The 14,015-nt window shown below is 36.7% G+C and overlaps 1 protein-coding gene across 5 annotated transcripts in view; it reads left to right on the top strand.

Annotated features, from left to right (window-relative positions):
• ASB3 (ankyrin repeat and SOCS box containing 3) overlaps positions 1–14,015 on the top strand; it is a 122,363-nt gene that overhangs the window by 37,682 nt on the left and 70,666 nt on the right. For 4 of the 5 annotated variants that reach the window (XM_044925905.2, XM_006044751.4, XM_044925902.2 and 1 more), the window contains exon 3: positions 3,459–3,617. The exons of the other annotated variant lie outside the window; for it this stretch is intronic. In XM_044925905.2, coding sequence (XP_044781840.1) covers positions 3,459–3,617 — 159 coding nt within the window. The remainder of the gene's footprint in view (positions 1–3,458; positions 3,618–14,015) is intronic. 5 annotated transcript variants of the gene reach the window in all.

Here is a 14,015-nt window from a genome sequence, read left to right as displayed (position 1 = left end):
AAAAAAAAAAAAAAAAAAGACCAGTGGAGATTGGTCAACATACAACGTAACTGACTACGTTGTAAAAGTCTAGCTAGCATACAGTTTCATATAAGGAGGTATTTTTAAAGTGATGGTGACCTCTGAGCATTTCTAGTCTTAAAGGGTGAAGTGAGGTTTCTTCTGCTGCTGATGACAGTGGCATCTTCCTATCTGTACCAGTTAACCTGGTATTGTGGGTTAATCTTAGAAGTTTCCAAAGCAGGTTTGACATTTCTGTCGTTCTTTATGCTTTCTATACCCTTGTTTTATATGATTCATAATTCTCTTGTCCTTTTGTGGCTCAGCTCTTGCATTATATTGTCTTTTATTATATAATTTCTGCCTTTTTGAACTTCATCTAATATTAGTGACCTGTCAGAGATTCCTAAAGCATTCTATTAGTACACTAAAGTATGAAGGTGCTCAGGCCTAGAAAAAATAATGGAAGAGTCTTAAATGGTGAGAAAGGCTTTGGCTTACCATTATTTTGGATCCAGAATCTAGCCTAGAAATCAGTCATACATGGCCTTCTCATTCAAGTTGGAGAAAACTCAAGTGTAGTATGGATTACTTAGAAGTTTAATATGCATATATATGTATATATTATATATATATATAAAAAATATATTTCACTTTAGCTTTCTGTATAAAGTTTTAGCACAAATCACAAATTTGCTTTTCTTCTTTCTTGTATTGGAAGTTTGGTGTAATTGGTATTGACAGTTAATCATGCCGTTCTATATTAAACTATTTGCTGACTAAAGGTTACTTAAACTTTTGTAATTAATTATAACGTTATGAACAAGTGTGTTTACGTGGTAAATAAATGATCTAACTCATAGTGCTTTATATTAGTTCATATTAAGAAAATATTACGCTGGGTATGATAACAGATATTAGAAATCCTTAGATAAATAAGGCAATTTAGCTTAGTGAATGTGTATTCAGGGTTATTGCAATCATTGTCAAGACTATCATGACAGAGGAAGAGAGCTGGCTAAACTTTGAACATAATGATAGTGAGAATTTATAGTCAAGGAACAGAGTGAGGAGATTCATGAATGGAAAACCAGTAAGAGGGGGTAGCAGAGTAGGGGGATTCTTGCTAAACTGACTCAGCAGGATTTTTTCTGGAACTGTGCTAGGGAGGCCAAAGATACGACTGGGGAGTGTGGGGCCTGGGACGGGGTCTAGATCTATTCAAGAAGGCTCAGAAGAGACTGGCTAAAGTTTTATCAAGGAGAGGATCGTCATCACTCCCCAGCCTCCTTACTGGCCTCCCTTCAGGTCCTCCTGCTCTCTGTTCTCCTTTCACATAAGGAGTATTCTTCACTGCCTCTCCTTCCCCAGCACCTGCTCATCACTGAAATGTCAGCTCATGGGTCCCCTGCCCTCGGAAGTCTTCGTTGATCTCACAGACCTCAGGCTGGGTCTTCCTAACTAAAGATCATGCAGAAACTGTTAGAATATCTCCTGCATTAATAGAGATTAGGATGGGGACTCTTTATTACAGTCTCAGCCTGTTGTCACAAAGGCATCACCACCACTGGAGGTTCTGTGAGCAGAGCATGAATACAGATGACTGGGAAACTGCTTGGGTATTTGTTTAAAAGTGTTAAGTTAATGAAAATTGCTTATTACGCTATTTTGCAATTTAAAAATAAAGAGTGAAAAATTAAAAGATTCAAAACCAAGTTAATGTGTTGCTTTGAACTCTTAGTTCTTTATCAAGCTCTACAGCTATGTCGATCTCTGCATTAATTTAAAAAGTACTCGTGGGTGTATTCCCTCATGTTTTGTAGATTGTTTTTGTTAATAACAAGTAATACAATTAAGTTTAAGGGGGAAAAAAAGAGTTGTGTTCAGATGGACCACATTATTCTATTATTCTAAGTTTAACACATGGTTTAATTTTTAAAGTCTAGGCTCCCCTCAATATTTTCCTTGTTTTATTTTTCTAAATTCTTTGTTATTCTTATCTACTCTCCCCAACCCCTATCAACATCAGTCACTTTACTAGTATAAAACCAGTCAATCAAGTAACATTCAGTTCTGTTGACATTTTGCTTAGAATTATAATAAATTTATTATTATTTTGGGAAGAATCAGCATCTCTATCATGTTGAAATTTTCTTTTTGGGAGCTATTTATGTATCTGTATCGAACCTATATCTCTGTATAAATGTTCTATAGAAAATTTCAACATATATAGAAATAGATTACAGTTTTGTTTTTTTTTTTTTAATTTGTTTATTTGGCTGTACCAGGTTTTAGTTGTGGCATGCAAATTCTTAGTTAGAGCATGTGGGACCTAGGTCCCTGACTAGGGATTGAAACCAGGCCCCCTGCATTGGGAGTGTGGAATTTTAGCTACTGGCTCACCAGGAAGTCCCTTAATGTGATAGTTTTGTGGATAGCTGAATAAATGTCTGTTTCTGACTTATCTGGGGAACACTTTCTTGGTGATAGGAACTTTTAAAATAAAACTACTCTATCTTGCCATTTAGTTGTGTATCTTATAAAGTTGGGGGCTGATTTTTTAAATTTGTGTTGTAGCTTAGACCCCCAGTAGTGAGTTATGATTATAAGAATTACTTAGAACCAATGATTATTTTAGTCAGGAGCATTAGTTTTAATTCTGATATTTCAAGAAAGATACTACTTAAAAATTGTCTACTTTTTGTTTTTATCAGTACTCTCAGAAATGCCTTCCCCAGTCATCTTACAGCCCATCCCTCTATTGTGGGTTTAGAATCTGATTGTTTTGGAAGCCAAGTAAGAAAGTCACTTAATATTACCTTTTGTTGTGGAGTTTCAGAAAATTTAATGTGGACATTATTTCCATAACTTGAGTTACCAAAACTTAGAGATTTTCTTAACAAACCCCAGAAAACTTAAAAGTCAGTTAATTCATAAGTTGCTTATTTATTGTTGGTTACAATTCAATTTATTTGGAGTGCATTTTATTATTTAGAAATGCAGTCTTCATTAGTGAGTAGAATGTAGTTTTAGCTTAGAAAAGGTGTATTTTAAACTGCCTTCATCTTATTAGTTGAGTGCAAAGAAATAATGCTACAAATGAGACCATTTTCCTCATGGAAATTCGGAAATTCAAAAAATCAAGTTTGTTAATATTTCAGTAAATCTTTAATCTTGCTCTTATGTTTCCTTTTAATTCCTGCCACTCTCTTTCCCTCAATTACCAAAAAATAGAGGAGAAATGAGTATGTGGGCAGAATCTGTGTTAAGACTACTGGAGAGCTGTTTACACTGTGACCCGTATAGAACTTTTTCTTGGTTTTCTAGAGTTTTAAACTACAAGACCTCCCATTTATACTTATCTTTTAATATTTTATTAAATTCTTCTTAGAATCTTTGCTTTTTAATCCCAAGAAATAGAAGTGATATCTTCTAATTGATAGTTTATTCTTTCATAGATTCATCTGAAAACTACATCAAGACAAAGACATTTGAGGGCTTCTGTGCATTACATCTTGCTGCAAGTCAGGGACATTGGAAGATCATACAGATTCTTTTAGAAGCTGGGGCAGATCCGAATGCTACTACTTTAGAGGAAACCACACCACTGTTTTTAGGTGAAGTATGTTATTTATGTTACAGATAAGAATTTTTATTTTTTTATTTTATATTTTGCTTAAGAAACTAAGTCAGATTTTACCTCAAGCTGTTGTATGTACGGCAAATATTATATTGCCATTTCTTTGATTTTGAAACCAGAAAGGTGTTTTTAAAGGTTCTTCTTCATTTTCTACCCTTGAGTGATAGCATCTGGGAATAATCTTTTTTGGGGGGGAGGATATCTTTAAATGTCTATTTAAAGTTATAAAATCTTTTGTAAATTGTAGTCACCATTATTGTTCTCAGTGTTGCTCTGAAGACCAGGTACAGTTTAAATTGTAGCAGTAGTTACAAGGTTACCTGTGAATATTTTATGTTTGCTTCTGTGTTTTCTTAGCATTAAAAAATTAAAGTTTTATGGAAGAAATTAACAGGCTAAATCTTTAATGCCAGTTAATTTGTTGCCTATATGGATCACTATTCAGGCTTATTCCTTTATGGTCTATTTTTTAATTCATTAAGAACAGAGGCCAAAGTCTAAAGGGCATACTTCCAGTACCTGTCTTTTATTCTTCCCTCCTTATCTTTCATCATATTTGTCTTCAAGCACTCTGTGGTCCGTAAAGTTTAGTGGAACGTGAGAAAATTAAGAGAATAAATTATTTATATAGAATCAAAGTATTTGGACTATAGTTTGGTTATGCCACATGTTATTTGTAAGTTCACTTGTTTACTGTATGATTCAGTTTCCTCACTTACAAAATGAGAGTAATAGTACCCACCTAGTCTTTATTAGGCTGCAAATAAAATGTCTATGAAAATAATTTTTTCCTTGTGAATTTAAAAATACATATTCTTAAAATTTGTGTACAGTAGAATTCATTCTTTTTAGTGAACAGTTGTATGAGTTTTGATGTATGTATAAAAATGTGTAATGACAGTGATAATCAAGACACAGAAGAGTTCATCACCTTCCAGAATTTCATCATGTTTCATATTTTTATCAGCGTTCTCTCCTAACTTTACGCCTACAACCACTGATCTGTTTTCTGTTTTCATCCCTATATTTTGCTCTTTTTTTGGCCCTGCCGTATGGCTTGGGGAAATCTAAGTTCCTTGACCAAGGATTGAATCTAGGCCATGGCAGTGGAAGCCCAGAGTCCTAACCACAAGACTACCAGGGAACTCCCCTGTAGTTTGCTTTTTAACAAAATGTCATAAATATATGGGCTTCACTGGTGACTCAGACGGTAAAGAATCTGCCTGCAGTGTGGGAGACCTGGGTTCAATCCCATGGTTGGGAAGATCCCTTGGAGGAGGGCATGGCAACCCACTCTAGTATTCTTGTCTAGAGAGTACTCACGGACAGAGGAGCCTGGTGGACTGTAGTCTGTGGGGTCACAAAGAGTGAAACACGACTGAGTGACTAAGCACATAAATATATATGAAATAATACAACATGGGACTTTTGAGACTGACTTCTTTCACTTAGCATGCTGCTTTTGAGCAACATACATATTGTTGCATGTATCAATAATTCTTTCATTATTGCTAAGTAGTATTCCATTGTATGAGTGCACCACAGTGTATCCATTTATCAATTGATGGACATTTGAATTGTGATGTTCAGTGTTCAGTGATTGTGAATAAATCGCTACAAACTTTTGCATGTAGGTTTTGTTTTAAATATAAGGTTTCATTTCTCTTAAATTAATATTTAGGATTGTTAGGTCATGTGGTAAGCATATATTTAACTTTGGAAAAGTTTGGAAGTGAAGTGAAGTGAAGTCACTCAGTCGTGTCTGACTCTTTGCGACCCCATGGACTGTAGCCTACCAGGCTCCTCCGTCCGTGGGATTTTTCAGGCAAGAATACTGGAGTGGACTGCAGTTTCCTTCTCCAGGAGATTTTCCCGACCCAGGGATTGAACCCAGGTCTCCCACACTGTAGGCAGACACTTTACTGTCTGAGCCACCAGGGAAGTCCAAGTATATATTGAACTTTGGAAAAGTTTGGAAATTTCTTACAAAGTGACTCTACCATTTTGCATTCTCTCCAGTAATGTTTGAGTTTCAGTTGCCCCACATCCTTACCATGTCATTTGGAACTGACAGCTTTTTCTTTTGCTTTTTTACATTTTAGTCATTTTAATAGGAATTAGTGGTATCTCGTTGTGATTTTAATTTGTATTTTTCGTGATTGCTAATGACATTGAACATCTTTTCTTGTGACTGTCATTTTTCCTTTTTTTTTCTATTCTGTTATTAGACAAAAGTGTGTTTTGTTTTGAAATAATTTCAGATTTATGGAAATAACATTACAAAGATTCTTATATGCCTTTCACCCAAAGTTTGTTCTTTTGTCTTTGTCCACTGTATCATTTTTTCTCACTGTATACCCATATGTCATTTATTGGAAGCATTTTTAGATTAAATTATACACAGAAAGCTTCTTTACCTACTTTTGTGTGAACTTCCTAGAGGCAATGAAATTCTTTTATATATCTGCTATAAAGTAATCAAGATCAGGAAGTTAACATTGATGCAGTACTTTATTTAATCTACAGATTGTATGTAATTTGCAGATTTCTCAGTTTTGCCAGTTGTTCCACTACTCTCCTTTTCAGCAAATAAATTTTTTTTTATTGGTTCCGGGTCAGTCCAGGATTATTTTTTATATTTAGATATTATGTCTCTTTAGCCTCCTGTAACAGTTTTTCAGTCCTTATCTTTTATGATTTTAACATTTTTGAAGAGTTTAGGCAATTTGTTTTGTAAAATGTCTTTTAGTTTGGATTTCTCTCATGTTTTTTCTTGGGAAAGTGCAGGTAATGTATTTCTCCAGGAATACCACAGAAGTGAAATGATAGTGCATTTTATCAGGAAGAAAATGATCTATTACTGATGATATTAATTTATAAAAGTGTTTTCAATATGTGATATATACTGTTATGAAGATGTTTCATGGAGGCCTTGCTGTAATATGATTTGTATTTCCTGAGGGGGAGATTACTTTTATATAAAGTTTCTTTTTTCCCACATTCACATTTGATCCACCTTGAATATTCTGTACAACTGCATAGAAAGCTTAAGCTTTCACTGAGGCTGTGCTGTGTGCTATCTTTATTCATAGAGACGTGAACAAAATGAATCAAGACCTGTCAGAGATAAAGGGTTCAGAGTATTAAAAGAGGGAAACAAAAGTCACCCTGGGATGACAGGGGAAGATATTGTGTGTAGAGTACTGTATTAATAGTAACAATAATACTTATTTATCAGAAAAGTGTACTAAGCCCTGTGTCAGGTGTTTTAGGTGAATTGCCTTTATTTTAAACTGCAATTCTATGAAATATGTACTGTTATTATTTCAACTCTCACAGATGAGGTGATGTAAAAACACTGTATTTTAGAATCAGGAGTGCTGTATATAAGTTTTGATCTTGCTGTTGCTTGTGCATTGGTTAGAATAGCGTTTCCCGAATTGATTCAGTGAGCTAATACATGTTCATTGACAGAAGGATTCCAGATCAACATACATTTGAGAAATACTATGTCTTGTATTCCCCCAATGCAGAAAAACAGAAAACAGTAGCCATGTAGTTTTATGTGTCTACCTAGTCTGTATCCACTGTGCTCCATGTTATCCTATTTTAGTATCTTCATAGTTCTTATCACTGGCTGCAGTTATATATTTGCTACTTTGTTTATTGACTCCCCTCATTAGAAACAATGTTCCATGAGAGCAGGGATTATATTTTGTTCACTGTCCTAACTCCCAAACTTAGATCAGAGGCTGGGATACCATAAAGTGAAAGTGAAAGTCTCTCAATCGTGTCCTACTCTTTGCAACCCCATGAACTATACAGCCCATGGAATTCTCTAGGCCAGAATACTGGAGTGGATAGCCTTTCTTTTCTCCAGGGGATCTTCCCAACCCAGGGATCGAACCCAGGTCTCCTGCATTGCAGACAAGTTCTTTATCATCTGAGCCACCAGGGAAGCTTCCTACTAAATATAAATATTTAGTGATTTATATTTCAGGATATAGTTAACTTGCAATTTTTATGTTAATGGAGGAAGAGTGATCAAGATAATTCAAACCAGCGAATAACTTTTAATCACTTATTTTCAGTCATTTATTAGGATTTATTTAGCTTAAATAAATCCTATAAATTCTGTACTGCTAAATAGGATTTATTTAGTTTCTTTGGCAGCAAATTTTCCACCCTAATTATGTTTTGTATCGGGTAATACAGAAATATTTTGACTTAAGCAGTGACTTTAAACCAAGGAGATGTAGTACATAGAGTACTTCTACATGCTCAAGTACTGCATCAGTTGTTTTAGATTCTTGTTTGGAAGTAGGGAAGTAGAGTATTTTTTAAAAAGGAAGAGAATAGGAAAAGTACAAGCCTGAGCTTTTGCAAAAACATAGTGATGTAAATGGATATATGACTCTCCAGTTAGGTATTTCTTTTTTTTTTTAATTTTTTTTTGGAGGATAATTGCTTTACAATATTGTACTGGTTTCTGCCATATATCAACATAAATCAGCCACAGGTATTCATATAGCTCCTGGCTCTTGCACCTCCCTCCCATCTCCCACCCCATCCCACCCCTCTAGGTTGTCACAGAGCACTGGGTGTACTCCCTGTGTCATTGAGCAAATCCCTACTGACTATCTGTTTGACATATGGCAATATGTATGTTTCAGTACTATTCTCTCAAATCATCCTACCCTCTCCTTCTCCCACTGAGTTCAAAAGTCTATTCTTCATGTCTGTGTCTCCTTTTCTTCCCTGCATGTAGGATCGTCAGTATTGTCTTTCTAGATTCCATGTGTATGTGTTAATAATTAAGATATTTGTCTCTTTCTGACTTACTTCACTCTGTACAATAGGCTCTAGGTTTATCCACCTCATGAGGACTGACAGGTACCAGACCACCTGACCTGCCTCTTGAGAAATCTGTATGCAGATCAGGAAGCAACAGTTAGAACTGGACATGGAACAACAGACTGGTTCCAAATAGGAAAAGGAGTGCGTCAAGGCTGTATATTGTCACCCTGCTTATTAAACTTATATGCAGAGTACATCATGAGAAATGCTGGACTGGAGGAAGCATAAGCTGGAATCAAGATTGCTGGGAGAAATATCAATAACCTCAGATATGCAGATGACACCACACTTATGGCAGAAAGTGAAGAGGAACTCAAAAGCCTCTTGATGAAGGTGAAAGAGGAGAGTGTAAAAGTTGGCTTAAAGCTCAACATTCAGAAAACGAAAATCATGGCATCCGGTCCCGTCACTTCATGGGAAATAGATGGGGAAACAGTGGAACAGTGTCAGACTTTATTTTTTTGGGCTCCAAAATCACTGCATATGGTGACTGCAGCCGTGAAATTAAAAGACGCTTCCTCCTTGGAAGAAAAGTTATGACCAACCTAGACAGCATATTGAAAAACAGAGACATTACTTTGCCGTCTAGTCAAGGCTATGGTTTTTCCTGTGGTCATGTATGGATGTGAGAGTTGGACTGTGAAGAAAGCTGAGTGCCGAAGAATTGATGCTTTTGAACTGTGGTGTTGGAGAAGACTCTTGAGAGTCCCTTGGACTGCAAGGAGATCCAACCAGTCCATTCTGAAGATCAGCCGTGGGATTTCTTTGGAAGGAATGATGCTAAAGTTGAAACTCCAGTACTTTGGCCACCTCATGCAAAGAGTTGACTCATTGGAAAAGACTGATGCTGGGAGGGATTGGGGGCAGGAGGAGAAGGGGACGACAGAGGATGAGATGGCTGGATGGCATCACTGACTCAATGGACGTGAGTCTGAGTGAACTCCGGGAGTTGGTGATGGACAGGGAGGCCTGGTGTGCTGCAATTCATGGGGTTGCAAAGAGTCGGACATGACTGAGCAACTGAACTGAACTGAACTGAATGTGCAACAGTTAGAACTGGACATGGAACAACAGACTGGTTCCAAATAGGAAAAGGAGTATGTCAAGGCTGTATATTGTCACCCTATTTCTCTTATATGCAGAGTACATCATGAGAAATACTGGGCTGGAAGAAGCACAAGCTGGAACCAAGATTGCCGGTAGAAATATCAATAATCTCAGATATGCAGATGACACCACCCTTATGGCAGAAAGTGAAGAGGAACTCAAAAGCCTCTTGATGAAAGTGAAAGTGGAGAGTGCAAAAGTTGGCTTAAAGCTCAACATTCAGAAATGAAAATCATGGCATCTGGTCCCATCACTTCATGGGAAATAGATGGGGAAACAGTGGAACAGTGTCAGACTTTATTTTTTTGGGCTCCAAAATCACTGAAGATGGTGATTGCAGCCATGAAATTAAAAGACGCTTACTCCTTGAAAGAAAATTTATGACCAACCTAGATAGCATGTTAAAAAGCAGAGACATTACTTTGCCAACAAAGGTCTGTCTAGTCAAGGCTGTGGTTTTTCCAGTGGTCATGTATGGATGTGAGAGTTGGACTGTGAAGAAAGCTGAGTGCCGAAGAATTGATGCTTTTGAACTGTGGTGTTGGAGAAGACTCCTGAGAGTCCCTTGGACTGCAAGGAGATCCAACCAGTCCATCCTAAAGGAGATCAGTCCTGGGTGTTCATTAGAAGGACTGATGCTAAAGCTGAAACTCCAATACTTTGGCCACCTCATGCGAAGAGTTGACTCACTCATTGGAAAAGACTCTGATGCTGGGAGGTATTGGGGGCAGGAGGATAAGGGGACGACAGAGGATGAGATGGCTGGATGGCATCACTGACTCGATGGACACAAGTTTGGATAAACTCTGGGAGTTGGTAATGGACAGGGAGGCCTGGCGTGTTGCGATTCATGGGGTCGCAAAGAGTCAGACATGACTGAGTGACTGAACTGAACTGAATGTGCCATTATATATCCTCCTCATGGATGGTTGGATGGCATCAACAATGAAATGGACAGAACTTGGACAAACTCTGGGAGATGATGAGGTACAGGGAAGCCTGGCATGCCGAAGTCCATGGGGTTGTGAAGAGTTGGACATTACTTAGCAATTGAAGAACAACAATGTTCCATTGTATATATGTACCACAATTTCTGTGTCCATTCATCTGTCGACGGACATCTAGGTTGTTTCTATGTCCTAGCTTTTGTAAAAAGTGCTACAAAGAATTTTGGGGTACTTGTGTCTCTTTCAGTTATGGTTTTTTCAGGGTGTATGCTCAGGAGTGGGATTGTTGGGTCATACGGTAATTCTGGCTTCTCAGGTGGCACTGGTTGTAAAGAACCTGCTTGCCACTGCATGAGACGTAAGAGATGCGGATTTGATCCCTGAGTCAGAAAGATCCCTTGGAGGAGGGCATGGCAGCCCACTCCAGTATTATTCTCTAGAGAATCCCATGAACAGAGGAGCCTGAAGGGCTACAGTCCATATGGTTGCAAAGAGTCAGACATGATGGAAGCGACTTAGCATGCACACACACACGCATGGTAGTTCTATTCCTAGTTTTTTTTTTTTTTTTTAAGGAATCTCTATACTGTTCTCCATAGTAGTTGTATCAGTTTATGTTCTCACCAACAGTGCAAGAGTGTTTCCTTTTCTCCACATCCTGTCCAGTATTGTTTTTAGATTTTTTAATGATGGCCATTCTGACAGATGTGAGGTGATACCTCATTGTAGTTTTGATTTACATTTCTCCAATAATGAGCAATGTTGAGCATCCTTTAATGTGTTTACTAGCCAGTTGTATGTCTTCTTTGGAGAAATATCTGTTTAGGTCTTCTGTCCATTTTTTGATTGGGTTGTTTTTCTGGTATTGAGCTGCATAAACTGCTTGTGTATTTTGGAGATAATCCTTTGTCAGTTGTTTTGTTTGCAATTGTTTTCTGAGGATTGTCTTTTAATCTTGTTTATTGTTTCCTTTGCTGTGCAAAAGCTTTTAAGTTTAATCAAGTCCCATTTGTTTACTTTTGTTTTTATTTCAGTTACTCTAGGAGGTGGGTTAAAGAGGATCTTGCTGTTAGTATGTCAAAGAGTGTACTGCATATATTTTCCTCTAAGTGCTTTATAGTTTTTGGCCTTACATTTAAATCTTTAATCCATTTTGAGTTTATTTTTGTATTTGGTATTAAAAAGTGTCCTTGTTTTATTTTTTTTACATGTAGCTGTCCAGTTTTCCCAGCACCATTTATTGAAGAGGCTTTTTTCCATTGTATAATCTTGCCTCCTTTGTCAAAAATAAGGTGCCCATAGGTGCATGGGTTTATCTCTGGGGTTTCTGTCTTGTTCCATGGGTTTGTATTTCTGTTTTTGTGCCAGTACCATACTGTCTTAATGACTGTAGCTTTGTAGTAGAGTCTGAAGTCAGGAAGGTTGATTTCTCCAGCTTCATTCTTCTTTCTCAAGATTGCTTTGGCTATTCAGGGTCTTTTGTGTTTCCATACAAATTGTGAAATTTTTTGTTCTATTTCTGTGAAAAATACCATTGGTAGTTTGATAGGAATTTCATTGAATCTGTAGATTACTTTGGGTAGTATAGTCATTTTCACAGTATTGATTCTTCTGATCCAAGAATATGGTATATCTCTCCATCTGTTTGTGTCATCTGGAATTTCTTTCATCAGTGTCTTGTAGTTTCTGCATACAGGTCTTTTGTCTCCTTAGGTAGATTAATCCCTTGGTATTTTACTCCTTTTGTTGCATTTGGTGTTTCTTAAGTAAGGTGATCTAGGCTCTAGTGTCTGGTCTGCACTGTGAAATAAGACAAATTTTAGTAATCTGCTTTGCTTGCCTGTATCTTTCTCCCTCTTTTAAATAACTGTAGTGATCTGTGTTTCACTCTATAGTGGAAGAGTCTTTTTTTTTTTTAATTAATAGAAAATCCAGAACACTTCAAGGTTTGAACCAAACTATGGATGATAATTTCTAGATGAGGAAGAGTGGTTGGACCACCTGGACTTAAAGTGAGAAAGAGGAACTGCCCATGTAGTATAGCTTCTTTCCCCATCTGTAGAGTTTATCTTCCAAAGTTGTTCATTGCTGAAACTTTGGAGTATGTTGCCTCTTCCCCCAAGGGAAGCTATATTCCCCTTGCATGTCATTGTACCTATCCTGTGGCTCAGAGTGAACTTAAACTGGGTGATCAATGGATAGAAATTTAATACAGAATTCTGAAAACTGCAGGTAGCTGGAAAAGTCATCAACATCAATGGTGTGTCACTGTGATTGAACTGAAGGCTGAATGCAGAGAGTTAGAAAATTTATTACTCCACTGTTTGTAATGGGAATATCTTCCCTGTACAGAACTCACCAAGATTTTCATAAAATTGAGTTTGGAAGGCAGATTTTCAGTTAGATGGCAGTAAGAATTAAATTGAGAAAACCCCACAAGAAAGGGGAAATGTACCAAACATCTCTGTATCTTTCCACATGAAAATTGTTCTTACAGAACATCATTTGCTACATGCAACTTAAAGTTTATGTTTGACAAGGAGTCTGCCCTTTATTTCTTTTCTTGCCTTCTTTCCCAGCTACTTTTCCTTTGCTTCATAAATGCATTCACAGTAAGTATTCTAAACTGCTTTGTAAATAAGAATACCTTTATGTATAAATATAGAAGATTCTAAGTGAAAATATAGCTGATTATGAAGGAAATAGGTTTTCTCTTTATTTTGCTAAATTTAAAACAACACTGATAAATTGGAAGCTAAAATCCAACCTACTGTGACTTCATAGGACAGTTTTCTGTGATAACTGCACAACATGCTGTTTTGGCTTTTGATGGACCATTTTTCATTTTTTGTTCTTCAGAGTCTGCTTAGTCTGTGTAACCTTCAACATTAAACGTAACCTTCAACATTAAACATAACCTTCAACATATTTATTAGTAAAGTGTTTTATAAACAATGTTATGTGAGGCTGCCTATTTCAATGTGTATGTTTGCTCAGTCATGCAGCTGTTACAACTCCATGGATTGTAGCCCGCCAGGCGCCTCTGTCCATGGAATTCCCCAGGAAAGATTACTGGAATGGGTCACCGTTTTCTCCTCCAGAGTTTCTTCTTGATCCAGGGATTGAACCTGCCTCTTCTGTGTCTCTTGCATTGGCAAGAGGATTCTTTATCACTGAGCCTCCTGGGAAGAGGTGCCTATTTCAACATTAAATATATAAAATATGTCATACTTAAGCTCATGTGGCTTATCCTTTGATTCTGTTGGTATATTACAGAGTTGAACAAACCAACATAGATTTCATTTTTCACTTGTATTTTCATGGATCAGTGATTATTCATAGAGTTATTTTTTGAGGTGCTATGAATTTTGAGGTTTAGCATTCATATATTTAATATTAATTAAACTTAATCTTTGGAGTTATTTTTAGATCTTTAAATAGAATGATTAATCATCTTCTTCAAG

Source organism: Bubalus bubalis, chromosome 12 (assembly GCF_019923935.1).
Source record: "Bubalus bubalis isolate 160015118507 breed Murrah chromosome 12, NDDB_SH_1, whole genome shotgun sequence".
In the NCBI taxonomy this organism is placed as follows: Eukaryota; Metazoa; Chordata; class Mammalia; order Artiodactyla; family Bovidae; genus Bubalus; species Bubalus bubalis.
The sequence above is the reverse complement of the archived record's forward strand: the minus strand, read 5'-3'. Positions and strand labels throughout refer to the sequence as shown.